This window comes from Nycticebus coucang, chromosome 19 (genome assembly GCF_027406575.1).
Source record: "Nycticebus coucang isolate mNycCou1 chromosome 19, mNycCou1.pri, whole genome shotgun sequence".
Lineage (NCBI taxonomy): Eukaryota > Metazoa > Chordata > Mammalia > Primates > Lorisidae > Nycticebus > Nycticebus coucang.
Window position 1 is genome coordinate 15,639,488 of NC_069798.1, and position 27,812 is coordinate 15,667,299.

The window sequence follows — 27,812 nt, forward strand, 5'->3', positions numbered from 1 at the left end:
CCTGTGCCTGGATGCCCTTCCCTCACTTCTGCGCCCAGCTAATCCCTCTCTGTCTGTCCTTCCTGTAGGCAGTAGCAGCTCCAGGGGGCCTTCCATGAGGTTCTGGGGGGACCATCTTCTTCCTTCTCTTGCTCTCGTGGGATGCTGTGGCACACCTTCGCCACCCCGTTTCCCACATGATACTGTTTATACCCATTTATGGGGCTTTAGCTACTCGCAAGGCAAGGTAACAACCAGCCTTTGCATCCCTAGTACCCAGCATAGTTGGGTACTTAGTACATGCCCGAGAGATGTTTGGTTTCCAGTGGAGCCAGGTGAGTGCATGTGTGGGCATGCAGGTGGCTCCTGTGCTATTCATTCATCCTTCCATTCACTCGCAATGAAATGCCAGGAAACTTTATTGGAAGATGCCTCGGTTCACAAGACTGATGAAGACGGCTTCCAGGATAGCCCTTCCCTCAGACGCAAATGGCATTTCAGACATTCTTACAGTAGGACTTCAAACAACACTGTCATGAGTCCCTTCCAGGACCCTCTCCCTCACCTGTGGGGCCCCAGTGTCCGGGTTTCCTTACCTCAGTTCTTGTTTCTCTGTGTTCTCGTTCCCGAAGTTCTCAGCCTCAGAGCTAAGGAGACCTATAGGACATCTCTATCCAGGAATGTTCTTCTTTAAAATTGTCATTTGGATTAAAAGAGAATGAAAACTAAAACGGAAACGTAAATAATCAGTACCAAAAGGCAAATGTTTACAAGAGAGTCAGGGCAGCCGTGCACAGGAAGGGGTGAGGGAAGCTGCTGGTGTCCTCCGACACTCCCGAGTGCAGGGAGGGCTATTCCCAGGGTCCACACCTCAGGAGAAACCCACCCTGCAGTGAGACGTGAGGAAGGAAGGCGGAAGTCCAGACAGGGGTGAGCTTTCTGGTGATGTAAACATGTAAGCAGCATCCTACTTTAAAGGCCTTCCACATTTCTGGAAATGCTCACAAATCTCCTGTGTTTACAGCATGATTTTAGATCCAGAAAAAAAATACAAAAGGAAAGAAATAATACAAGGACATTTTAACATCTTGGTGTTTTGTACAATTTTCAGTTACTCAGATGTCTGTAAAGTATGGGTTTGTTCAATCGGAACAAACTGATGACATCTATGATTGAAGGGCCATCTCTTCCATTGTGAACAAACCGTGAGCCCTTGTGATATATATGTAAACTGCTTTTCCCCAACCTAGCTTCAGACATTATATTAAAATGCACACCCACCAAGTTTCCTACCATAGCACTACATCTGCATTCAGCAGTAAAACATATAAGCATGTTTTTAAAGTACACTTACTCCAGGCCGTATAATTAACATGAAGTTTCTCTGAATTATCAAATCCCCAGCAAGAGGAGCTTTCCTGGATGTGTTAGATCTTTATTACTAGGGTAACACCAGGAAAGGTTATAGTCTGCTAAAATCTCCACATACTAAACAAATTTGACCCATTCCACTAGACTTTGTCTTTTTTTTTTTTTTTTTGAGACAGTCTCACTCTGTCACTCCGGGTAGGGTGCTGTGGCATCATAGCTCACAGCAACCTCAATCTCTTTGGCTCACTCGATCCTCTTGCTTCAGCCTCCTGAGTAGCTGGGACTACAGGTGCCCGCCACAACACCTAGCTCATTTTTCTATGTTTAGTAGATATGGGATCTCACTCTTGCTCAGGCTGGTCTGGAACTCCTAAGCTCAAGCAATCCACTCGCCTTGGCCTCCCAGAGTGCTGGGATTACAGGCATGAACCACCATATAAATGTCTCAGTGGCAGAGTTGTATCATATGACCAATTTGCTGAAGAACAACTTCGATTTGACATTGACATGAAATTAATCAGATTTCCATAAATAAAAAACTTAGATAAAATTAATTTCTTGCTTCTTTGGGATACTGGAATTAGTTGAATGCTTTCTTCAGATACTATGTAACTTTTTATTTCTTGTTTTAACAAATTCTGTGTATTAAATACATTTCTCTTTTATTGGTCTTCAGTATATCATTGTTATGTAAACTATGAGGTGAAATTATGGTGATTTTCCTGGAAGCAATTCTAAGGGGAGGAGAGGAAAGAATCTACTTTTTTCCTAAGGGGCTGCTATACTTTTTAAAAATCCTCCCAACAGCCTTGGAAAGTGGGCATTACTCTAACTGTCCACTTTAAGAAAATTACAACTATCTGTAAATCATGCATCAGTAAAATTGATGGAAAAAACAACAGAGCACAGAGAGGGAAAGGAACTTGTCCCAGGATTCCACAGCCACAGGGTATTAGAGAGGGATGTGAGCCTTGCTGGTCTGTCCCCACCACGTCACACTCCTACCATTATGCACGTGTAACTGATGGGAGGGGAGCTTATGGTTTTTTCTTGAGTACCAAGAACGATTAGATAGACAGGAAAACGACATGGTTAATGGAACTGATATGGGTCTAAGGTAGAGGATTTGAACCCTGTGTAGGTAAGATTAAAGTGATGTCAAGAGTAATGCAAGTGCCTGTGCTGTTCACCTGTTCCTAGAACTGTCAGCATAACACAGCTGGGGACCACTGTGAGCGCTGCAAGGAGGGTCACTATGGGGACGCCGTTCACGGATCCTGCAGGGCCTGCCCGTGTCCTCATACCAACAGGTACTATGGAGACTTAAAAATAACCCAGAGAGACCAGAAGCAGTTTGGTGGTTGCCTAGGACAGGGGCTGGGAGGGGGGATGGGGGGAAATAGGAACTGACTGCTAAAAGCTATGGGATTTTTTTTAAGAGGATGAAAATATTCTAAAATTGATTGTGGTAATCATCATGCAATTCTGTGGGTGTAACAAAAGCCATTGAATCGTGCACTTTACATGGGTGGATTGTCTGATACATGAATTATAATAAAACTGTTATAGTAAAAAGAAATGTGAACAAACCCAGACTGCAAAAAAACAAAAACAAAAAAATAGAAACAGTCTTGCCATGCTATATTATTTTGGCTCTTTCCTTTCCCTTTTTTTCTATGTTTGGTGGTTAAGTAGTTATTTCTCAAGCAGGCATTACAGGCCAGGCTTGGGCCCTCACTATGCACTGGGAAAACTAAAATGAAGATGGGGGGTAGGGGGGTGGTCTCTGATTCTGTGAGGCTTTACCTGGCATGGGGCGGGGGGTGGTGGTGGTGGTTCTCACACTCAATGAATACATGTGCAGACAAGTAAGAAGTACCGTTTCGGATGGAGATGACATCCTCTGAAATAGGTTGTGTGACTGATAGTGAGGGGCTGTTGCAGGGGGTTGGCCAAGGAGGCCTGGCATTGGATGCACGAAGCCGTGGGATATCTTAGTGACGACGGTCCCAGGCAAGAACAATACAGAAAGGAAAGGCTTATGAGGACGCCTGTGCAGACAGAAGGCGGGAGTGGCTGAAGTGCAGTGCGGGAGAGTGCGCTGGGGCTGAGGTTGGCGGGGCCGCCGGGGCTCAGATACCGTAGAACTCTGGTCCAGCATCTGGCCTCTCCCCTCACTGCAATGGAAGCCTTGGGACAGCTCTGAACCACCACGTGACCTGAGCAGTTGTGCAGGCTGCAGTGTAGCCAACAGACTCTGCAGGTGGGAAGCTGCCATTGCGTTTCGGCCGTGATCCCCATTCTTTGGGCTCGGAACCTTGTCCTATTCTTGTACAGCAAGGTGTGTTCATTGTGAGGTCCAAGCAAAGAATAACTTGACAAAGTGAAGCAAGAGTTGGTTTGAATATCAAGAAGGTCCTGATAAAGGATCCGTAGTACACAGGCTTAGAAGCAAGTGTAGACCACAAAGGCAGACCAATGCCAGCCCAGGATCAGAAGGACTGGTCAAATCCTAGCATCACCAGAAGTCACGCACCCAAGTATGGGCTTTTCCAGAGAGATACATTTGATACGTTCGCCCTGCTTTGCTCTCTCTGTATTTGATGTCCACCGAGCCTGCCCCATCCTGCAGCTTCATTTGTACAGGGATCTATCACTTGACGCTTGCCCTGACTCGTTTGAACAGAGGTTGGCAAAAGTAGAAAGCAGCAGGATTTCCACGGGGGTGCTTGGAAAAAGCTTTTCAGTTTTGTTTGCAAAATGTGTTGTTATCGTCAAGGTCAGCTTCCAGCTTCCACGCAGTTGAAGTAACGTGTAGTTCCTCAGTGTTACCCGTAAAACTGTTTTTATCTAATTCACCTGCCAGCAATATTAATACTGCTGACAAATTTCTAACCGTCCCTTTGCTCTGTATCCATCTATTAGACCAAAAGAGTCTTCCCAACTAAGAATTCTCTTACCAGCAAATGATAAATGGAGTATTCTTTCCTCAGATTCACGTCAGTGTTCACTGGGCAGAAGTAGACATTTCACAAAGCAACAGGGCCTTTTCATGGACTCTTTTTAAAACAAACAACTTTTTCTCAAATATTGTCAATTTAGAGCAAAAGAACAAAGGATCAAAATTTCGCAATTTGATTTGAAAAGAGGTGAAACCGCCCATGGTTGCACCCACGATAATGCCAGGGCGGGCATGTTTTCTGCTCCCCTCTCGGCCTCCAAGGGCCTGGCCTCCCCTCTGGCTTTTCTTCCCAGAAGGCAATGTGCCCGATACAAAAGAACTAGAATAAACAAGGAGAAAAAAATTAAAAAAAAAAAAAAATCAGAACTCCCTGTTCTTTTTTTCTGCCTAGACTTGTTTTATTCCTTCCTTGTTATTTCTGGAAAACTGCTGTTGTAATCATCTCTTCCAAAGTGAGTTACTTTGCTGTGTCTGAAGGGAAAGAATGCACTTCTCCGAGCCAACAATAAAATAAATGTCTTCAGCCCTTGTTCACCACGGTTTGCTCCATGTCAGCTGAGATAATTCATCATTATGTGTCCAAGTCTTGATGGGCAAAATTTACTGCACACAAAAAGTAGCCAGACTCTGAGTTTTCATTTTCACTTAATGCAAGTCAGTCCTTTGTGGTTAAAAAAATAATAATGAGCTTAAAGCCTCTCGATTTGTTTTTACTGGGACCTTTTTCTGTCTTTTAAGTTTTGCCACCGGCTGTGTTGTGAACGGGGGAAACGTGAGGTGCTCCTGCAAGCCCGGCTACACAGGGACACAGTGTGAAAGGTGGGTGCAGCAGGGGCCTGCCTGCAGCTGCAGGCTCAAGGCTGTGGGTGGGGCCCGCTGGGTGGTGGCTCAGCTACAGATGGTGGTGTGAGTTTTACTGAGGGCTGGAAAAGTCTCTTGGGGAAAATACACTTAACAAATCATTAACATCTTTCTCTGTCTTGCTTTGTACATGTTTCCAAAATCTGAGAATGAGGCACAGCACGTTCACAAACCCACACATCTACCTACCCCCTGCGTTCACAAACCCACACATCTACCTACCCCCTGCACACACATCTGCATGCTCGCTCCCCACACACCCTGTGTACCCCTCCCCCATATACACTCAGCCCTTGGACTCCTCCCTCATTTCTGCATATGTCTACATATCCCTAACTTCCTCCCACATACCCCTATACACCTCTCCCACTCACATACCCCACCATGCTCCCACCCCTGCGTAAACTTATCCCACCACACTCCTCCCTACATAGGCACCTCTCTACAGATTCCTCCCCCACAGACACCCCTGCTTACCTGTACACACATACAACTTTGTACACCAGTACTCCTACACACACACACACACACACACACACACGTGCGCGCGCACACGTGAGCACACATATCCTTCTATCCCCTTGCTTTACATCAGAATCTCTGTAAGTTGACCACCCAAGGGACTGTACCAAACTGGTCAACCTAAGAAGGAGGTCAACATAAAGAACTAGGCCCACTGTGCTGATATGTACATGTGGTCCCTGTCTGGTCTACGAAAATTAGGTCAACTTAAGGAGATGGTCAATGTAGGGAGGGGGTCAGCTATGGAAGTTCTACTGTATTTCCTGTTTTGTGTTGCTATACCAATGAACATTTCATCAAGATAAGTATCTTCCTGATCTCAAGCTAATGGAAGTTCTGTATTTTGGACACTTTCAGGGTAGTGTGCCTCTTATTCATTTCTCTGTCTCTGGTGCCTAGCATGGGACTTACTGTTCACATGACAGGTGTTCAGTCATGTTTGTGAAACAGAAGAATACATGCTGTGGAATGGCCAGAGTGAAAGTGATGATAAAAGGCCACAGAGCCATGCTTTAGTTATGTATGAACAAATTGTCATAATTAGTTGCTATGCATTGGGCACAGAGGGGAACTGTGAAGGGTAGAAAAGATATTTACCATGCAGTGAGAAAATGGCACACACTTAACCTGGAAAAGTAACAGTATAAAAAATGAATCATAGGGGCAATGTGCTTTTAATTGTAAAGTAACTTCGTTATTAAATCAATACATGTTTATTATTAAAAGGATATAATACAAGTGAGCAAAGAACCAGTGAGACCTGCCACACCCCTGCCTAGCTGAACACATGTGTACGTGTTCGCATACAGTCCTAGTCATCATTATCCACCTACCTGTTGGAGGCTTGCTTTATGTTCTTACCAGATCATTTCTATAAGCATGGACTTTTTTAAGGAAACAAAATAGGTTTCTGTTTTGCCTTGTGTTCTCGTCTGATAGTGTTAATAATACCTTTTCATATCATTAAGCATTCATTAATGACATTGCATCAGTGAACAACGTTTCCACTGAGTTCCACAATCCCCTTCTCTTAGTTCTGAAGCCCCTTGGACGCTTCTCCATTTAGAATAACACTAATAAATCTTTGGAACTAAATATCTGGGTACATGAATCCTCAAGATAGAATTGTCCAAATGGATCCCCTGTGTCAAAGGAGAGATGCATTTTTCAGACTTTTCCTACATTTTACAAGATTGCCCTCCAGAAAGGTTTACATTCCCACTGGCAGTGAAAGAGAACCGGTGACTGTGTGTCCCGGTGGATACTGAGAAGAATCAATGTGTTAAACATTTGCCAGTTCAAATACGGAAAATTATATGTCTTTTAGTTCCCATTTTTTAATATTCAGTTTGTAATTTTTCATGTGCTTATTGATCATTTTATTTTTGGAATTGTTTTCTAGGCCTTTTGCCCATTTTTTTCTTTTTAAATGTTCATTTTTTATTTTTGTCTTTGATTTGAACAAAATTCTTTTGTAGGAAATTAATCTTTCATAATATATGTTGCAAATGTTCTTCTCATTTTGTTTTTTGCTTGGTTGTTTATATTTTGGTTTTGTTTCTGCCAACTCTAGTATGCAGTAGTTAAATTTTCCTATAGCTGCATCTTTTCTTTTGCTCTTGGAATTTTAGCCATCAGTATCACGCTTAGAGAGGTGATATAAGTGTTTCTGCGTATTTTCTTCTAGTACTTCAATGGGTATTATTTCTTACATTCAAGTCTTTATTTTGGTGGAAGTTTGAATTTAACCTTTTTGGTGATTTTGCATATCACAAAGCAGATATATTTAAGGTTAACATGGAAGGCAAAAATTAAATAGAGTTGATATAACCTTGTATAGTCCAATGGCCCATCTCTAATAGTCCAGGGCCATCTTGCATGGAATATTATAATACATGTAGTGTTTGGTTCCACTGCTGACCATACTCTGTGTGAGGCACAGAGGAGGCAGACCAGCTAGGGAACCAGCAGAGTCATATTCCCTTGTCACATTTACTCATTGAGTGACATGGGGGACAGACATTCCAGCTGTTTCTCTCTCTCACTCTCATGCCCTTACATTTTCTGTCTCTCTCACAAGTACATTTAGTTGAATTCATTAAAGATAAATGTGTCTGTACAAATGTCTGTATACACTTGGATTTTACTTCATTTTCTGCCATTATCCCTTCTGTAACATTTCTGAAAGTATGAAATGCCTTTGAGTATTAGCTTGAGCAAGGTTCCCTTGTATCCCTTATTTAAAATTTTTTCCTTAATCATTCTGGCAGATTCTTTTTCTGGATGAGTATTAAGAGAGCTTGACCAAATTTTTTGAAAAATAGAATATTAATTCAATCAGATTTCCTAGTAAGGTGTGACCACTGTAGACTGCAGTAATCGGAAGTGTTTAAGGACCAGGTAAGGCTCAGGCAGGTCTAAGGGATGAGTAGAGCCCAGACTCTGTCCTGCAGTAAAAGAGATAATTTAACATTCTTCTAGTTTCCATTTTCCATTTCAGCAAAGGGAACATTTCTCACAGCTGCCTCACATTTATTATTCATTTTTTTCTTTCTATGAAAAATGTATGGAGGTCCCAGTATATGCCTGGCACTGTGCTAAGTTCTAGAGACACGAGAGCACAGACTCTGCCCTCTAGGGCTCTCCAGCCCAGTGAGGGATAGAACTAAAAATGAGCCAGTAAAACAGTGGGAGATGGGAGAACCAGGCAATAGGAGGGGCGTCTGACAGCCGGGCCCTAAGGAGGGATTCCAGTTTCTGTGATTTGGGAGCCATGGGACTCACACCTGGAGATCCAGCCTCATTTACTTCTCCTTATGGTTTTCCACAAACAAGGAAGCAGAAAACAGTAACAGGCTTAATGAGACATCACTTGGCAAAGTTCATTTGAAGAGAGATCTTTAATTAACAGATCTTCTGTCAGCTTGTGTTTGTTATAGTTGTTGTCTTGAGAAAACAAGCTATTGTTTCTTAAATTTTTTTTTAAACTTTTTCACAGGTACATGCCATTTTGATGTCAACATTCTTTATTTGTTAAACATGGGTTGTCCACCCAGGCTAGTCGTCACCTGGGCTGTGATAATAAATACAAGGACAGTGTGTGAAAAGTAGGAAAATGTGTTACCCAGGAATCTGGTTGGGTAGAGGAGGGAGGGTCTGGCCTGGGGGAGGGGTAGAAAAGGCTTCCTAGAGCCCATCATGCTCTTCACATCTTTCTCCCTTGGCCACTCAGAGCCACAAATGTCAAAGACATTCTCTGCTCTTTGTTGTACCAATATCATCTATGAACTTGGGAAGTTTTATTCCCATCCTTGGTGTCTAGCCACTACCATAAAATGAGAACAAGAGACAAGTTATTTCTTATAATCAGTAAGCAAGCAGTGGTTTGCAAGAATGAGCAAGAAGTGGAATCAAGCTTCCTGATTATTTATGTGACTTTAATTTAGAGTAGTTTGTAATTTTGAATCTTTTATATGGAAAGTTTAGATACAGCTGAGACATCTAAAAGTAAAGTATTTTAAAGTATAAATCTTCTGCATGGTATGGTTTGTTAGGTGGATGCCTGGCTATTATTAGTATGTTACCCCTGGCTTAGTAGACTTAGATAAGTTTCCTCAGTCTAGTTATGGGCCTGATAATTTGGGAATACGTGGGTTTTCTGCTTCCCTTCTACTTTCTGAAATGTAATAATTTCCAATGATACCAATTAGAAAATGAAAATTTCATCATGTTTTATAATGATAGCTACCTTTTATTGAGTGTCTATTATGTGCAGATATTGCGCTTAATTCTTTGCTATGTTATCTTACATTGTATATCCATTGGCCAAAGTAGGTATTATTAGCCCAGTGATTGATTCATTCAACAGATACTTATCTGGCACCTACTATGTGCCAGGCACCATTTCTGGTGCTGAGGAATACATCGGTACACAAAATGGCAACAAAACAAAAAAACACAAGAAGATATCTCTGTGGAGCTTATGTTTCCATGGGGTGAAAGTGACAAAGAAACTGGGGCCCAAGACCCAGCAGTGTAAGAGCACCCTAGTAAGTGGTGGAGGCCATGTTCCAGCCAGATCTTCCTGATGCTTTGCAGACACTCCAGCCATAAAGGCAAACACGAATTATGCAAACTTGAAAAAAACGCAATAGGAAATATTAAGAAAGTCCTCTTTCCTGCAAAAATTTAAAATTAGTCAAATCTCTCAATTTATTTATATGAGGAAATTCAGGGAGCCAATATCTGTATCAGGATGCACTCATTCTTGCAACTATCTCATCCTTCCTCTCAGAGGGTTACAATATCCCAAACAGAAAGGTAGATGTTGAAAAAATTAGGAGGAACAAGCGATGAGTCATTTCCATGTTTCTCCTTTGTGTAGGTGTGCACCGGGATATTTCGGGAATCCTCAGAAATTTGGAGGTAGCTGCCAACCATGCAATTGTAACAGCAATGGCCAGTTGGGCAGCTGCAACCCCCTGACTGGAGGTAAGATGACCTCGCCTCTACTCACACGCACTTGTAAAACTGGTGTCGAAGAACAGGGTAAGACCTCAGGCACAAATTTTCAGGAAGCCTGATACACAACTCCAGCTAATAAATTGTCCCCTTCTTTTAAAGACATTGGCAATACTTAGGTAGTATTTGCAGTTTGGGTGAATAACGTACTTCAATCAGGTTTTTCTTTATTAAGAAAATTGTTTTTCAAACTCCACAATTTTTACTAAAATAACTTCAGACCCTACTTTGGTGATTTTGCTGAGACCTCCCTTTGATGTTGTCATCAGGTCATCTTTCTTCATGTGTGTATCTGAAGAAGTCAAAATACTATTTCTCCTATAGCAATACACGTTCTGCCATGTGGGTGGGTCATTGGGGTCGATTTTAAACATGTAAGAAAAGTTAACTAGCGGGAGTTAGGATGGGTTCATTAGGAACAACTTGGAACAAAGAGGAAGACCAAGCTTTTCCTTCTTTGGCAGAGAATACTAATATGATTTATCAAAATAATACCCCCGAAGTAATGTAACACCAAACACTTAGGTAGAATCTCTCAGCCTATAGTAATGGACAAGATAAAATACTAACCCCAGGTGTATGGATTAGATCTGGTCGAGTGGCTATTCCCAAAGGCGTGCCTGCTGAGTAAATGGGTCAATGCCAGTCTGGAGTGGGGAATTTGTTGTCATGCCTCAGGGCTCCATCCTTGGCTACGTCTTGTTCATTTCATTTGCATTTGCAGCTTGGGTGGAAGTGCAGAGAGCATGCCTCCCCAGTTATCAGATGATACAAAGTTGGAAAGAATTGTTTAGCAGCCAAGAGAAAACTTCCCCTTCAACCTCTGAAGGTTCACTGAAAACCTAGTGACAACAGGCAGATTAATAGGAGAGGATGCATATGAAATTTTATGTTAATGTGCACAGGAGAATGATTACCCAGAACTCGGTGGGGTCCAGATGCTTATATACTCTTCTTCGTAGGGGAAAGAGAGATGGGGAAATGTGATGACGTTACGTGGAATAGTAAATGATTTCAGGAAGATTCAGTGGGCATGGAGAACACAGAATGAGACCTGATCTAAAGTCTGTTGGGCCTGCAGAGAAGACGATAATTTGGAACAAAAGTCTGTCCTGGTGTATTGACAGATTTCAGTCTTTCTTCCTGTGATAGGAGTTCAGTTCATGACAACTCATGGAGGGTACCAGAAGTAATTGCTTTCTTCTTTGGTAGGTCTGGATTTTCAGCAGATAATCAGAGTAAGGGCCTTTGATTTAAAATAATCAGCATATGAGGGTGCCATATTTGGGGGTGAAATTCCCTAACTCCTAAATGTGACACTTTTAGAATACAGAAGGACCTCCATAGCCTGAGATGGGCTGTGGGCTGATGGGCCACCTCCAACCAGACTCAATTATGTTAAGGGTAAGTGTGTGGTTGATAGGTGAATGGAAAACAACCATCAACCTTTTGGTGTGTGATAAGTGGGACGTGGCTTAATAGCAGGAGATGTAAAACAGCTCAAGGCTGTGGTCAGCAGTTAGCTCAGTGCGGCTCAAGGGGTGGTGTGGCCCTGAAGACAGCTGAGGCTGTCTTCTCTGTTCCAGTGTCCAAAGCCAGAGTCTCCATGGCCCTCTGCTCACTGAAGTCCTCTATGAGGGTTATTTATGTCTTAGAAGACAACAGATAAGCTATAGTTTGTTTGGAAAGAGAATACGACTGTGATATGACTTGGAACAGTGTCACACGGGGAAGGACTAGCCAGAGCAATGCATGGGGACCTGGAAAGGACTTATTTTGCAGGCCAGGGGTGGGGGGAAGGTTGATCTTGTTCTCTGTAGTGTAAGGCAATGGTCTGCAACCAGGGACCAGTTTCACAGAAGATGATTTTTCTTCTGTGGGGGCAGGGTTTCGGGACGATTCAAGTGCATTACATTTATTGTGCATTTATTTATGTTATTATTACATTGTAGTAAATGATGAAATAATTATACACCTCATTATAATGCAGAATCGGTGGGAACCCTGAGCTTGTCTCCCTGCAACTATACGGTCCCAGGCCTAGCATCACCACCTCAGCTCCACGTCCAGCCATCAGGCAGCAGAGTCTCATAAGTAGCAGCAACCTGGATCCCGCACACGCACAGTTCACAGTAGGATTCTCCTCCTGTGAGAATCTAATGCCCAGGCTGATCTGACAGGTGGTGGAATTCAGGTGGTGATGTGAGCGATGGGGAGTGGCTGCAAATAGAGATGAAGCTCCTCTCACTCGGCCACCCCTCACATCCTGCTGTGTGGCCCGGTTTCTAACAGGCCACGGACTAATACCAGTCCTGGCCCAAATATTGGGGACCACAGGCATAAGAGACAGAACTTACAGCAAAGAGAGAGGCCAAGAGGGGAGATCTATTTGAAATTATTTTCAGGAAGAATATTTTAGAAGGAGGGGATTCCTACCATTACTGGAGCTATTCAAGGAGTTTGTACATCAAACACAGCTTATTTATGGGATTAATGCCTCCTTAACCCTCATTTCTCCCTATTCCAATAACAAAAATAAGCAACCTGAAATGAAGATGGTAACTATTTATTCCAAAGCTAGAAGAAAATACTTATGCATGTGACTTTCCTGTTTATGTGAACTTTTTTTTTCTTTTTCGTTCTTCTTTTTTTCCCCCTCAACTAATAAGGTACAGATTCCTTGGTGGTCAAAACTCAAGCTTGTTGGGAAAATTGCACAGATAAATCATTCACCCAGAGAAGCCTAGTACCCCATAAACTGTTCAGGGTATTGTGGAAATTGTGAAGGAAATAAAACTGTGTTTCCTGGCTGGAAGGCATTTACATACTAATGGAGGAAATAAAACTGTCATCACTAAATATTCGTCTAAGAATTGGCAAAGATTTTTTTTTTAAGAATGAATAAAAGAAACCTGTGATTATATGAGATAAATTAAAATGTATACGAATATATAAAGGAAGTCTTTCAGTGGTAGGATGGAGGGTGATATTTTTATTTTTCTGACTCTCCCAAATTTTCCATAATGAACTTTTTTTTTTTTACAATTAAAAGTGGATGAGGTTTAAAATGTATGTATATACACGCAAAGTGTGTATATTACTGGCTGCTGAGAAGTACAGACATGAAAGCCTCTGTAGCATGTCCAGGAAAACATCAAGTTCAGAGTTTGGCTGTGGCGAAGTTAGATTACTTCTCAGGTGGAAGTGGGAGGACATGTCTGTATAAGAATGGATGGCACAGGGAAAGAAGAGAGAGTGTCCCAGGATGTCCACTCAGCTTTCCTGCTGTAGCTGAGAACCTCAAAGCTCAGTTTATATGTGCCCTGTGTAGTGGGCAGTATGGCCCACTAACAGCATGTGGCTGCACCTAGCATGGCATCTGTCACTGTTTTGTGTTAATTCATCTGCCTCCCCCATGTGACTGTTAAATCCCAGAGCAGCAGGGATTCTGTCTTGAATTTCCAGCACTCAGCTCAGGCCATGGCACACTCATGGGTACTCAAAGGTGCTCGATGAATAATTGTTCTGTGTTCTTGAATGATACCGGAAGAGGCGTGAATATATGAAGAAAGCCTTAACGCTAATGATTAGGAGTTTTAATTTGATAAGAAAAGCATGGCCCTTTATAGAGGACTGGACTGGACTATGTAATCAGAGAGGCCACCCAAGAAGTCCCTGCTGGGAGGTGACCAAGCTCCCTGGCGATGCAAGGTTGAGAGAGGGAAAAGGACCAGCCCACATTGCTGGGTAGCTGGGTGACTAAAACCTTCCACAAGTAACTTTTCTGAAAACTGAGTTAAAAATCAGATGAAGAGAAAGTTTAATAACAAGGTCTTCTTTGGTTATTTCCTGATTTCAGAATGCATAAACCAAGAGCCCAAAGATAGCAGCCCTGCAGAAGAATGTGATGGTGAGAAAAAGCCCTTGCTCTTCTCAAGTGGTGGGGTTCAGTGTGAGACATGTGCGCCCTGGGCTGAGACCTGCAGTTTCCAGTCTGGGAAGGCCACTGTGGGAGGAGCTGGGAGGAAGACTTAGGGTTACATCCCGCCTCTCTCCACTCCTGGCTGTATGACCTTTGGCAGGTGACCTTGTCTCTCCAAGTCTCAACGTCATCATTTCTAAATGGACATAATAACCAGACCTACCTCAAAGGGCTATTGGGAGCATGCTTGGAAATAAATTCCTTCTCACAATGCCTGGGAAACAGCAAGCTCTCCATAGACAAAAGTTATTTATTATTGTTTTCTGCACGTACAAACTAAGTGACAAGTTGCATGGAATTGCCCGTTTTTTTCTTTTTTTTTTAAGCTCCCTGTGTGTAGGGCTCTCCTTTCTAGAATGTACACCCCTCCCACCCCAGGTCTGGGACTTTTGCCTGTGATGATCCGCACACATGTATGTGGCCTGGGCTGCACAGCCCCTCTGCTGTTTGCATTCTAGCAGCTCCAACATAGCATGTTTGTCTCTGATTGTGGCCCCTACAGATTGTGACAGTTGTGTGATGACCCTCCTGAATGACTTGGCCACCATGGACGAGGAACTCCGCCTGGTCAAGTCTCGGCTGCAGAGCCTGAGTGCCAGCGCCGGGACTCTGGAGCAGATGAGACACATGGAGGCCCAGGCCAAGGATCTGAGGGTGAGTGCCCCGTTCCCCCGACTACACGCATGGTGAGCAGATGCCATAGGAAGGGGGAAGAGGCTGACTCCTTGTAAGGCTCAGGGGGTTTCCTCCTTTCTCTGATCCAAGTGAAGATTAGATTTTTACTGGCAGAAAGGATTTGCGAATACATAAAACTAATACTTTTGCGTGAACATCTTTTACTTCCTTTCTGGGCTAATTTTTCTCATGGAGCCTTTGTTTAGTTCAATGTCTTGCATTCAGAAGACTCAAACACAGATTTCTGTTAAATTGGTATTAATTCTATAAATGTTTGATAGAATTGTCCAGTGGGCCTAGGATTTGCTTTGTTAGTTTATTTTTTTTTAAATAAACCTTAAATTCAATTGTAGAAGATAAATATGAGACTAAAACCACAGTTAACATGATGATGGTTCTAGAAGTCAGTTAACATGATGCTGGATCAAAATTAAATGCTAAAATATCGTGCTGTATCCACCAGACTTCTTATCCAGGTGTTCTGCTGACATTCTATATAGTAATGTGTCACAGTTTTCCTATTGTAAAATTAAAAGTATCATTTTGTCATAACATACAGTGTGAAAATTCAGAAGTAAATACGAGAAAGGAACTAACATTTCTGAATGCTCCTGTGCCCGTGATATTTCAGAATACCTTAGCTCACTTATCACCAAAGTTAACCTTGCAGCTAAGTATTATAATCCCCAGTTTACTATGGGGGGAGTAAGACTTTGTTAGTGAGGGGCTCATCTACTAATTGGTAGAATTAGGGTTTGGAATTAAACTCTAAAGCCTGCATTCTTTTGCCCAACACTGGCTCTGACATGCATACGGAAGTAACAGTATCATTTTTTCTTGTAAAATCTTTCAAGATATTAATACCTTTTCCCCTCAAAATTGAAAATAACCATTGGTGGCTAACAAACACATGAAAAAATGTTCATCATCTCTATATATTAGAGAAATGCAAATCAAAACATCCCTGAGATACCATCTAACCCCAGTGAGAATGGCCCACATCACAAAATCTCAAAACTGCAGATGCTGGCGTGGATGTGGAGAGAAGGGAACACTTTTACACTGCTGGTGGGACTGCAAACTAGTACAACCTTTCTGGAAGGAAGTATGGAGAAACCTCAAAGCACTCAACCTAGACCTCCCATTCGATCCTGCAATCCCATTACTGGGCATCTACCCAGAAGGAAAAAAATCCTTTTATCATAAGGACACTTGTACTAGACTGTTTATTGCAGCTCAATTTACAATCGCCAAAATGTGGAAACAGCCTAAATGCCCACCAACCCAGGAATGGATTAACAAGCTGTGGTATATGTATACCATGGAATACTATTCAGCCACTAAAAAAAATGGAGACTTTACATCCTTCGTATTAACCTGGATGGAAGTGGAAGACATTATTCTTAGTAAAGCATCACAAGAATGGAGAAGCATGAATCCTATGTACTCAATCTTGATATGAGGACAATTAATGAGAATTAAGGTTATGGGGGGGTGCAGAAAGAGGGATGGAGGGAGGGGGGTGGGGCCTTAGTGTGTGTCACACTTTATGGGGGCAAGACATGATTGCAAGAGGGACTTTACCTAACAATTGCAATCAGTGTAACTGGCTTATTGTACCCTCAATGAATCCCCAACAATAAAAAAAAAAAAAAGATAAAAAAAAAAAAAAAAAATTACTCAAAAAAAAAAAAAAAAAAAAAAAAAAAAAAAAAAAAAAAAGAAAATAACCATTGGTGTAGATATAACGTACAGCAACGTTAGCATCTAAAAGTCATGAGTCCGTTTAGTACTAAACAAAAGGACAAAGGACCTGGATTACAGTCCTGAAACAATCACTGATCAGCTATACAGCCATGGACAAGTCATCCAACTTCTTTTGGATTTCATTTTCTTATTTATAATATGAGGCTATTTGACTCTGTGAGCTCTGAGTTCCTGCCAGCTGTATTAGGTTAGATCCTTTGAATCTAATGGTTCCTTCAATAAAGTAGCTATGTGGACTGCTTTTAATATTGTCAGGTTCACTGCAGATTTTTTTTTTTCTTTAAGGATCATGAGCCAAAGTTTTATTTACTTATTTCTTACACTTGAAGTACTCTTCAACGACATCCTTGACCTGAGATTCTCTGGCATAGTCCTTTACGACTACACAACTGCAACCAATCACTTCACCGGGTTTCCCCTTGCTGTTAATTTTACAAAGCCTTGCCCATTCCCCTAGTTTCTTGTTGTCCTTGACCTTCATGAGGTTGATTTGGTGCTCAGCACAAAGGGCCTCCACCAACTTGACATGCACGGGCTCATCACAGTTGGAGGTAAGCATGCAAAGATGGGCTTGGTGCCTGTCTAAGGCTTTGGCAGACTCCACGTGCAAGGCCATGGAGGATGAGGAAGGTCTTTGGCACCTTGTGTGAAGCAGTGTTAATGTCATGTCCATTCCACCTCCAGCAGCAATGCCTTTCTTGGCCATGGCGGTGGGTTATGAGGGAGGCTGAATCTTGAACTCACCCAAGGGAAAAGCCATTGTAGATTTTTTATTTACAAAATATGAAAATGAACACATCAGATAAGTAGTATCATCCTCATTTCTATGAGGTCAGCTCATTAATTCAAGAAAGTATCTCTTGCCGATTCACGTTTTGCACATTTGCTGCTTTATTTTAGAGCCATATCACAGTTTACATCAGAAAGTAGATTCTTCATGTTACCGATTTCAAAGAACCACATTTTTTTCTGGTGGAACCAGCATCTGTCTTGTTAAGTGACTCTTAATTTCATTACTAGGATTTAATCTAGATTTCTATTCTAAAGTGACATCAACTTTTTTTTTTTTTTTTGTACAGAATCAGTTGTTCAACTACCGTTCTGCCATTTCAAATCACAGATCAAAAATTGATGGCCTGGAGAAAGAGCTGAGTAATTTGAATCATGAGTTTGAGACTTTTCAAGAAAAGGTAATATGTTAGGTTAGCGTATTTTTTCGTCTTTCAAAATATTGTTAGGCTTTTCTTTCCCCAATCAACTTAATTTGTTCCTAATCAATTGATTTTTCATATAGGCACAAATGAATTCCAGAAAAGCACAAACATTGTCTAATAATGTTGACCGGACAGCTCAAAGTGTAAAAGAGTTGGACGCGAAGATTAAAAATGTCATCCGGAATGTGCACAGTAAGAAGAGTTACTCAGCCCTCTTACATTTTTTTGTTGTTGTTACATAATCTTTGTTGCACACAGAAAGAATTCCCTCGAAGAGGTCGACATTATGAAAGAGGTCCACGGTGGTACTAAAACAACTAATATGAAACCTTCGTGAAAGTTTCTGCCTTGTTGTTGTTGTTGTTTTGGTCTGCCGGAGCCCAGAATTCCCAGTTTAATAAACTACTTGATTTTTTTTAGTTCTCTTGAAGCAGGTCTCTGGGACAGATGGAGGAGGGAACAATGTGCCTTCAGGCGACTTTTCCAGAGAGTTGGCTGAGGCCCAACGCATGATGAGGGAGCTGCGGAACCGGAACTTGGGAAAGCACCTCAGAGAAGCAGAAGCTGAAAGAAGGGAGGCCCAGCTCTGTAAGGACACCCCCAAGTTCTTGCATCCTCTCCCTTCCAATTGGCTTGAAAGGACAGCGAGCACCTCCTAGTGCCGGGTGGAAAGTCTCATCATTTCCACAGATGTTTCTGTTGGGTAATATCATGTAGTGAAAATAGGTAACTTCCCCCACCAGGACACCAAGATCCTTTTCTCCAAACTACCGAAGCTATAGAATATAACATCTTACCATCATGCAAAAAAAAAAAAAAAAAAGATTCTTCTCCTTAAAGTTAGATATTGGTATTTCTTTCCCTTTTTTAACTACATTTTTTCCCCTGACTTTCGCTCACCTCTTCCCAATTTTCTAGTTGTATCATTTTTAACAGTCGCTTCACCACTGTTGGGTTTTCAAATCACAAATTGATTTTTGCCTTACTAGAGGTTGCATATCCCCCACCCGAAATACCTGGGACCAGATGCGCTTCCAGGTTTTTGCCATTTGAGAATATTTGCATGTACTTAATGAGATCTCTTGGGAATAGGACCCAAGCTTAAACACGAAATTCATTTATGTTTCATTTACACCTTATGCACACAGCTGAAGGTAATTATATATGCTATTTTTAATAATTTTGTGAAACAAAGTTTGGGGCTGCATTTTGACTATGACCTGTTGTGTGAGGTCAGGCCTGGAATTTTCCTCTGTGGTGTCATGTCAGCACTCAAAAAGATTTGGGTTTTAGAGCATTTCAGATTTTAGATTCTTGGATTAGGGAATACTCACCCTGTACTACACAAAAAATAAATGTACTGGAAATCAACCCAAGATATTCAAAGGTTTTCATTAGGAAAAACATCTCATTAGTCGAAAACTGAGAAATAAATATCATTATTATTTTTTCAAGTACTGATATTCATCCTTTAATAAAATGATGTATCAGTGGTTAATACACAGATAGTAGCAGTTTTCTTTTCTTTCTTTCTTTTTTTTTTTTTTTTTTTGGCAGCTTTTGGTCAGGGCTGGACCCGCCACCTCTGGTATATGGGGCCAGCGTCCTACTCCTTTGAGCCACAGGTGCCGCCCCAGATAGTAACAGTTTTCTTGCAGCATTTTTATTGTTCAGATTTAACAGCAGTCTCAGCTTTTGATTGTAAAGAGGTAGCATTAGCAGTGGAAGGAATGTGCCCTTTATACTCTGCAGCGGAGATTCAAGTCCCCGGCTTGACTGGTCCATTAACCTTAGGTCAATCCCCTAAATTCTCAGGGCCCCCATTTCCTTCTCTAAAACACAGGAAAGATAATTACTGTTGTCATGTGGTTATTCTAGATGCTAAGTGAGCCAGAGTGTGCCGTGCACATAGCAGGTCTGTGTAAATGTTCGTTTCCTTCCTCATCTCCTCCAAAGTTCAAGGAAAATCGTGAAATGAGTAGCAACTCGGTTCTCCTTCTGTAGTCTTTATAATTTAGCTTCAATATACTCATCTCTCAAGTGGAAAACAGAAAGTGATGTCTTACAGTGCTGAACCGGATCCGGAGCTGGCTGGAAACTCACCAGGTGGAGAACAATGGACTTGTTAAGAGTATGCGGGATTCTTTAAATGAATATGAAGCCAAACTCAATGACCTCCGTGCCATGCTCCAGGAGGCGGCTGCCCAAGCAAAGCAGGCCACTGGCCTCAACCAAGAGAATGAGAGAGCTTTGGAAGCCATCCAGGTGAGGTCACAGTCCTCAGGCTTCCCACTTTCATCAGTAAGGATGAAGGAAATGGGGATCTTTATTATTAACAAGGTTCCATTACCAGGTACCTCTCTGGATGTCTGGTTATACCACCTCTGTGCCTGATCAAACAGGAATGGAGCATTAAATGTAAAACCAAAGTTATTTCTACTCCTCAGCAGCCAGAAAAGATTCTGAATATCAACCACAGGCACAAAGCAATCCAAAGTGTTTCTGAAGGGGTAGCAGAGGAATAATGTCGCCAAGTAGATGAGAAATTAGTATTGTTCTAATGAACCTAGATTGTATATCATGTGTTTTAAACAACTGACTTTTTGTGTCATATGTATAAACGTCATCATTATAATCACCAGCAAAGGCATTTAAAGCTATTTCTTGCTTTATAGGAAATAAAAATACAGATGGCATATGGATAGAATTTAGAGCTTCAGATCTTATAGTTTATGTTTTTAATGGTGAACACTGTATTCTGAAACAAAAAAAGGGTGAGGGGTTATAAAATGACAGCAGGATCATAGTTGAATAATACAGAACTGACTCCAAAAGAGGAGGAAGTTGGTAAATGAAAATAAATGCAGTTGTCTGAGTGTGGTGGTTCAGTCCTGTGATCCTAGCACTCTGGGAGCCTGAGGTGGGCAGATTGCTTGAGCTCAGGAGTTGGAGATCAGCCTGAGCAAAGACCCTGTCTCTACTAAAAACATAAACCATAGCTGGAGAGGTACTGGACAACAACACATAGCTGGGCATAGTGGTATGTGCCTGTAGTCCCAGCTACTTGGAGGCTGAGGCAAGAGGATTGCTCAAGTCCAAGAGTTTGAAGTTGCTATGAGCTGTAACACCACAGCACTCTACCCAGGGCAATAGAGTGAGACTCTGTCTCAAAAAAATAAATAAAGAAAGAAAATAAATATATTGAACACATGCTGTCAGAGTGGCTGACCACATGCGTAGTTCTCACAGCCTCTTTAGATAGTAACACCTCTGTGTGAAGTCACTGATTATGCCGGGGAAGGGGGCAGGAGCCGACACTAGCCGCCTTCTAGCCCAACATCCTCAGGTCCTCTGTAATCTCTCCTTCAAGGGCCTGGCATGTAAAGTGTGCTGATAATTGGTGATAGTTTATTTAGTTAAAATTCCTCATCCCGTTCCACATACAAGACCATAGAAATTTTTAAAAACTAAAAAAAATGAACAAAAAAGACCTTAATAATATAGCCACCTTATAGGCTAAGTCAACCCCACCTGTAGAAAACTCCTTCAACAGTGACGATCATTTCATTGCATGTAGTTTAGGGGAACTACGCTAACATGTGACACGGCAGGGAGAACAGAGTTCCTGTCACTTTGTAGTCACTTAGATGATCTTTATATGCAAGAAAGCATTCTGACTCTGAGATTACTTATTGTCCGGTAAATATGTCTTGGTCTTCTGATAATATATCATGGAACTCAAGCAGGTGTTCTTTTCATTTTCTCCAGAGACAAGTGAAAGAAATAAATTCTCTGCAGACTGATTTCACCAAGTACCTAACCACTGCAGACTCATCGTTGCTGCAAACCAACGTTTTGCTGCAGCTGCTGGAGAAAAGCCAGAAGGTAGAGGAGACCACTTGTTCTCTCGAAACATCTAAAAGCATTTTAATTATATTGCCAGGAAACAATGAGATGGGCTGACCTATTTTTTCACAAAGCATATGTCTTTTAGATATTAATAGAACGGATTTAACTGAAATTAACAATGGTTCTCCCTTAGAGGAGGAGTAGGAACGATATGTCTTTTTTTATATCTATCTGTATTACCTAATTTGTCTACAAGGAGCAAATCGCTTTTGTTACAACACCTGCAAAGCATTATAATGCTATTTTGAAAATAGCAATCATACCTTTGTTAACGGAAGACCTTTAAAACTTGATAAAATACTGACAAAATTTCTTAGCAGTCCAATGGAGATTTTAAAAGTATCTTTTATAATGGTTAATTCTAAATCTTACAAAAGGTTCTTTTGGCTCAGTGCCTGTAGCTCAGCAGCTAGGGTGCCAGCCACATATACCAAAGCTGGCGGGTTCGAACCTAGCGTGGGTCTGCCAAATAGCAATGACAACTACAACCAAAAAATAGCTGGACGTTGTGGAGGGCACCTGTAGTCTCAGCTACCTGGGAGACTGAGGCAAAAGAATCGCTTAAGCCCAATAGTGTGAGGTTGCTGTGAATTGTGATACCATGGCACTCTGCCAAGGGCCACATAGACTCTGTCTCTAAAACAAACAAACAAAAAAAGGTTCTTTGATTTAGTACAATTATACATTGATGATGACATTGTGCTTTTATAAAAGTTACTAAAAGATGTCCCCACCATGGTGAAGGTGATAGTAAAAATTGGGGAAATATTATCAATGCCACTGTCTAAAGCAGGGGTCCTCAAACTTTTTAAACAGGGGACCAGTTCACTGTCCCTCAGACTGTTAGAGGGCCAGACTATAGTTTAAAAAAAAAAAAACTATGAACAAATTCCTATACACACTGCACATATCTTATTTTGAAGTAAAAAAACAAAACAGGAACAAATACAATCACACCGCCTCACGTGGCCCGCGGGCCGCAGTTTGAGGACCCCTGATCTAAAGGAACCGAGGATTAATTGGTGTGGTAAATGAATTTAGAAAATACAATTGCTCAGAGTTTGAGAAAATAGTGTATACATTCTGTGCTTGAATTTACACTGTCTTTGTTTACTTGGGGAAAAATAGGAATATGAAAAATTAGCTGCCACTTTAAATGATGTGAGACAAGAACTAAGCGACAAAGTGAGAGACCTTTCCAAATCTGCTGGCAAAGCGTCCCTGGCGGAGGAGGCAGAAAAGCACGCGCGGTCTTTGCAAGAGCTGGCGAAGCAGCTGGAAGAGTGAGTGCATGACCCCCAGCCGCAAAGGGCATGTGGGCCCAGGGCAGCTGATTTGTCCTGAGCCACGCCTGGCCCTCCCTTGCATTAGCGGGATCGCAGAAGGGGGTGGAGGGTGCGGCCAGGGCCAAAGCCCCAGACCTAGGTCAGAAGCTGACCAGAGATGAGGGAGCTAATTCCTGAGCACTTCTCTGGGGCAGAGCTGTGGAGGCCACTGCCTCAGATCTCCACCTTCCAAAAGGGTGGGAAGCTTTGCAGGAACCTCAGCTGCTGGCAGGGGAAGGCTGTGGGGGGGACCTAACCTGCCCCGTCTCCCAGGATCAAGAGAAACGCCAGCGGGGATGAGCTGGTGCGCTGTGCGGTAGACGCTGCCACTGCCTACGAGAACATCCTAAATGCCATCAAAGCCGCGGAGGACGCGGCCAACAAGGCCTTCGGTGCGTCAGAGTCGGCCCTCCAGGTGGGTGCTTCTCCCTGATCTTCTCCACATTTGCTTTAGAGACAGCTGGTTTGCTTATTTTCTTTCCGTGGACGCTGAGGGATATATATTTTAAAAAAGACACATTATTTTAAATCAGAACTTGTTGTATAGAATAGAACTACCTCTAGATATGGATAACCTGAATTTGACCAGTTCATGTCTATTATACAGTTTAAAAACTACCTAGCCATGAAACCAGATAGAAATTACACCGATTATCCATTCTGAGCCTAACTAAATAAGTCCACTTCCCTGAGGCATGTATGGCCAGATAGCACCTTAACCTTAACTCTTAGAGAACACTCTACTTCTAATTCCCCTCTCCCTATGAACTTCATCCTGTAACAAATAGGAGCATTTTAGTCTCAGATGAAAAACCTTCCTGTGTTTGTTTTTTTAAGATACAGGATGTTTTTAACGCTGGTAAATGCTTCACTTTCAGACGGTGATAAAGGAAGATCTTCCAAGAAAAGCTAAGAGCCTGAGCTCTGACAGCGATAAACTATTAAAGGAAGCCAAGATGACCCAGAAGAAGCTACAGCGAGGTATTGGTGGGCAGTGGTGGGGACGGTCAGGGGCTGGCTTTCAATCATCTCTGGGACAGGAGGGGCAGCTTAGAAGCGAAGGCTCTTTTTGAATCTCAGCGTCAATGAAGTGAAATCCACAGTTTATTTGATTAATATCACATATGTACCTGATATTCTAAACATCCTCTATCTAGCACATAGAAACTAACTGGAGCATTATAAATATCAACATGCCTCTTTTGGCCTGGTCTTGAGGGGAGATGCTATTTTAATTTAATTCACTTGTGATCATGGCATTGGGAACAGACACATCAAGATCATTAGTTTTGAGTCATTAGAGCAACTGCCTCAAAATTCCTTTTGTTGGTTAGTTTGTTTTCTTCCTAGAGACAAGGGTCTTACTCTGTCACCCGGAGTAGAGTACGGTAGTGTCATCGTGACTCACTGCAGCCTCAATACAGGCTCGAGTGATCTTCCTGCCTCAGTCTCCCAAGTTGTTGGGTCTTCAGGCAAGGCTCACTATGCCTGGCTACTTTTTTCTAATTTTTTGTAGAGATCGGTCCCGTTCTTGCTCAGAAAGTTCTTGAACTCCTGTCTTCAAATGATCCTCCTGCCTTAGCCTCCCAAAGTGCTGGGATTATAGGCATGAGTCACTGTACCCAGTCACAAAATTTCCTAAGTCCTAAGATCTTAGCAACTAAAAGCCTCCAAAATCACTACCACAGTGCAGCATGAGAAATTTTAAGCACAATTTTTGCTTAAAATTTTGGAAAATACTCACATATTTTAGTTAATATTTTAAAAATAATTAAACTATCTCAATCTCACCAAACTCCCATGGTTCTGAAAATGCCGTCTCTTGAGTCTCTCTGTTCTCTTATTGGTCATCCATGAGGCCACGGCCCTCACTCGACCTCTTAGTCCTTTCAGAGGGATTAGATGATGTCTTTGTAAATTAATTTCTTTCTTCCTTACTTTCCTTCATTTTTTCTTTTTGTCACATTAAAAAGAAATTAAATACATGAAAAATAAAATACAAAAAAAGTACTAATACACAATCATTTGCCTAGCAAATTTCAAGAATTCCAATTTCCTGGTGTGACATCTTATTTACCTTTACAAAATTTGGGTTTAGAGTTAGGCTCAGTGTTTTATTTATTTTTATTTATTGTTTTTGGGACAGAGTCTCACTATGTCACCCTTAGTAGAGTGATGGGGCATCACAGCTCACAGCAACCTCAAACTCTTGGGCTTAAGAGATTCTCTTGCCTCAGCCTCCCAAGTAGCTGAGACTACAGGCGCCCATCACAATGCCCGGCTATTTTTGTTGTTGTTGTAGTTGTCGTAGTTGTTCAGCAGGCCCAGGCTGGATTTGAACTTGCCAGTTCCAGTGTATGTGGCTGGCTCCCTTAACTGCTGAGCTACAGGTGCCAAGGCCTTCGCTAAACATCATCTTTTTCTCTAAGCAGAGTAGAAGTTGAGCCTCTCCCTTTCTTCTTGTGCATTTCCAAGGAGCCTGAAACCACAAGGCTCTGATCCGCTTCTGGCCTCTGTAATCAGAAGATCCCAGAACTGTGGGCATCTCGGGGGTGACCCCTGAGAAGCAAGTCTGTTCAACACTCTATAGACATGTCAATCTGAATACCAGTGGAGAGCAAAACGCACAAAGTAATTGCCTCCTGATGCTCTATTTCATTTTAGAAACCATTCCGGCTCTCAACAACCTGCAGGAAACGCTGAATATTGTGACAGTTCAGAAAGAACTGATAGACTCCAATCTCACGACTGTCCGCGACGAGCTTCGTGGGATCCAGAGAGGTTGGAGCATCTTCCTAACCCACTGTACTTGGCTTCTTCAGTTGAACATTCGAGATATTTACACCTCCTTTCCCCCATTTGTGTGAACATAGGCGACATAGATGGCATGCTCACTAACGCGAAGAACATGGTCAGAAAGGCCACGGATATCACAAATGAGGTTCTGGATGGGCTCAGCCCCATTCAGACGGACGTGGAAAGAATAAAGGACACGTATGGGGCCGCCCAGAGTGAAGACTTCAACAAGGCTCTGGCCGATGCAGACAGCTCAGGTACTGGGCATTCTTTCACCAGACTGTCTTCGACATTTTCTTTTCTTTTTTTTTGAACCCGCCACCTCCGGCATATGGGACCGGCGCCCTACTCCTTGAGCCACAGGTGCCGCCCTGTCTTCGACATTTTCTCTGTTGTTATGTGCTTTGGTCCATTTTAATTTTCCCCGTGTAAACTCTGCTATCAGAAATTAAAACATTAAAAAAGATGTGCATAATATATTCAAGTCTGTTAGTTAGAACCAGATAGGATATTTTAAAATTTTAGTCTATGGATCATGCTATTGATTTTTTTTCTTATAGAGTGGTGGTATGAGTTCCTGAATCATGAGGCACCAAATTTTAATTGATATTAAGAACTAGAAAACAGATTTTTTTTTTCCTATAGTGGCCAAGGGAAAGGATTTGATACCTAGATTGCAGAATAAGATCCACAACATCAATAGTTCAGAGATATGTTCCAAAACCCTCACTGGCAGCCTGAAACCACAGATTGGGCTGAATCCTACATATACTATGTTTTTTCCATCTGATAACCAGACAGCTACTCAGTGACTAACGAGTGGGTAGTGTAGACAGTGTGGATACTCTGGATAATGGGATGAGTCAAGTCCCAGGTGGGAATATGTGATCTTCCATCCCACTGCTTAGAAAGGCATGCAGTTTAAAACTTACAAATTGTTTATTTTGGAATTTTCATTTACTGCTTTCAGATCATGGTCAATGCCAAGTAACCTCGCAACATGAAACTTTGGGAAAGGTGGGGAATGATTGCGCTTGATTATGATCCGTCCTCTTCAATATTTGAGGCCTATACATGCCACTTAGTAAATATCGTCAGCAGGAACAGCTTCATGGAAACTTTTTTCAATGCACAATTTTAAATTTCTATTTTCTAATCGCACCCACAGTGAAGAAATTAACCAACAAACTACCTGATCTTTTGAGCAAAATTGAAAGTATCAACCAACAGCTGCTGCCCCTGGGAAACATCTCTGACAATGTGGACAGAATACGTGAACTAATTCAGCAGGCCAGGGATGCCGCCAATAAGGTGGGTATGTCCCCGTGGGGTCTCTAGCCACCACTGGTACCTTGATCGGTTACCATATTCATCAAGAAAGGAAAGGCACTTATTCATTCAAGAATCAGTTGTCCCTCTTGATCTTACTCTTTGATTGCTTGAAGTACAAAGCTTGATTTCCTCCTGTCATCCTTTAAAAGTGCATGAGATCTTCATCCCCTAAATTACCCTCTGTGTCAGAGACCCCAAAGCCATTTCCTTCCCTTGAATTTATTCAGGCAGAAAGAAGGATTTTTTTTTCTAAGCTAAACTGTTATTCCAAGTTCAAGTAAAGAAGGGGCTGTGCTCAGAAACTGCCAATATGATACTGCACTACTCTCCTGCTGCAACTCGGAAGTTGTAGAATCCATCTTTGCCGAGGATGGAAGACGTGGGTTTATAGCAGTTATCTGCCATTGGAGCACTGGTTCATCAGCCTTTCTTATTTTAATCCATCATTATTTGCTGGAGTTTCTGACAGTCACTTCTTATGATCCGTTTGTCCTATCATATTGTCAATGGAAGTTCTCGTGTTTTTCAGTAGTGCCTAGCCAGCTGCGTATGAGATCTTGGGAGGGAAAGAGTTAGGAAGCCAAGTCAGAATATTG

General features: G+C 42.0%; 1 protein-coding gene and 1 pseudogene across 2 annotated transcripts in view; one reads left to right on the forward strand and one right to left on the reverse strand.

Annotated features, from left to right (window-relative positions):
- LAMA3 (laminin subunit alpha 3) overlaps positions 1 to 27,812 on the forward strand; it is a 285,924-nt gene that overhangs the window by 216,050 nt on the left and 42,062 nt on the right. For both annotated transcript variants that reach the window (XM_053571366.1, XM_053571367.1), the window contains 16 exons: positions 2,551 to 2,660; positions 5,051 to 5,131; positions 10,080 to 10,186; positions 14,076 to 14,126; positions 14,701 to 14,852; positions 17,720 to 17,830; positions 17,935 to 18,046; positions 18,275 to 18,442; positions 19,923 to 20,119; positions 21,623 to 21,739; positions 22,892 to 23,046; positions 23,362 to 23,503; positions 23,967 to 24,069; positions 25,753 to 25,869; positions 25,962 to 26,141; positions 27,053 to 27,195. In XM_053571366.1, coding sequence (XP_053427341.1) covers positions 2,551 to 2,660; positions 5,051 to 5,131; positions 10,080 to 10,186; positions 14,076 to 14,126; positions 14,701 to 14,852; positions 17,720 to 17,830; positions 17,935 to 18,046; positions 18,275 to 18,442; positions 19,923 to 20,119; positions 21,623 to 21,739; positions 22,892 to 23,046; positions 23,362 to 23,503; positions 23,967 to 24,069; positions 25,753 to 25,869; positions 25,962 to 26,141; positions 27,053 to 27,195 — 2,046 coding nt within the window. The remainder of the gene's footprint in view (positions 1 to 2,550; positions 2,661 to 5,050; positions 5,132 to 10,079; positions 10,187 to 14,075; positions 14,127 to 14,700; positions 14,853 to 17,719; positions 17,831 to 17,934; positions 18,047 to 18,274; positions 18,443 to 19,922; positions 20,120 to 21,622; positions 21,740 to 22,891; positions 23,047 to 23,361; positions 23,504 to 23,966; positions 24,070 to 25,752; positions 25,870 to 25,961; positions 26,142 to 27,052; positions 27,196 to 27,812) is intronic.
- Positions 16,951 to 17,346, reverse strand: LOC128571739 (40S ribosomal protein S12-like; annotated as a pseudogene).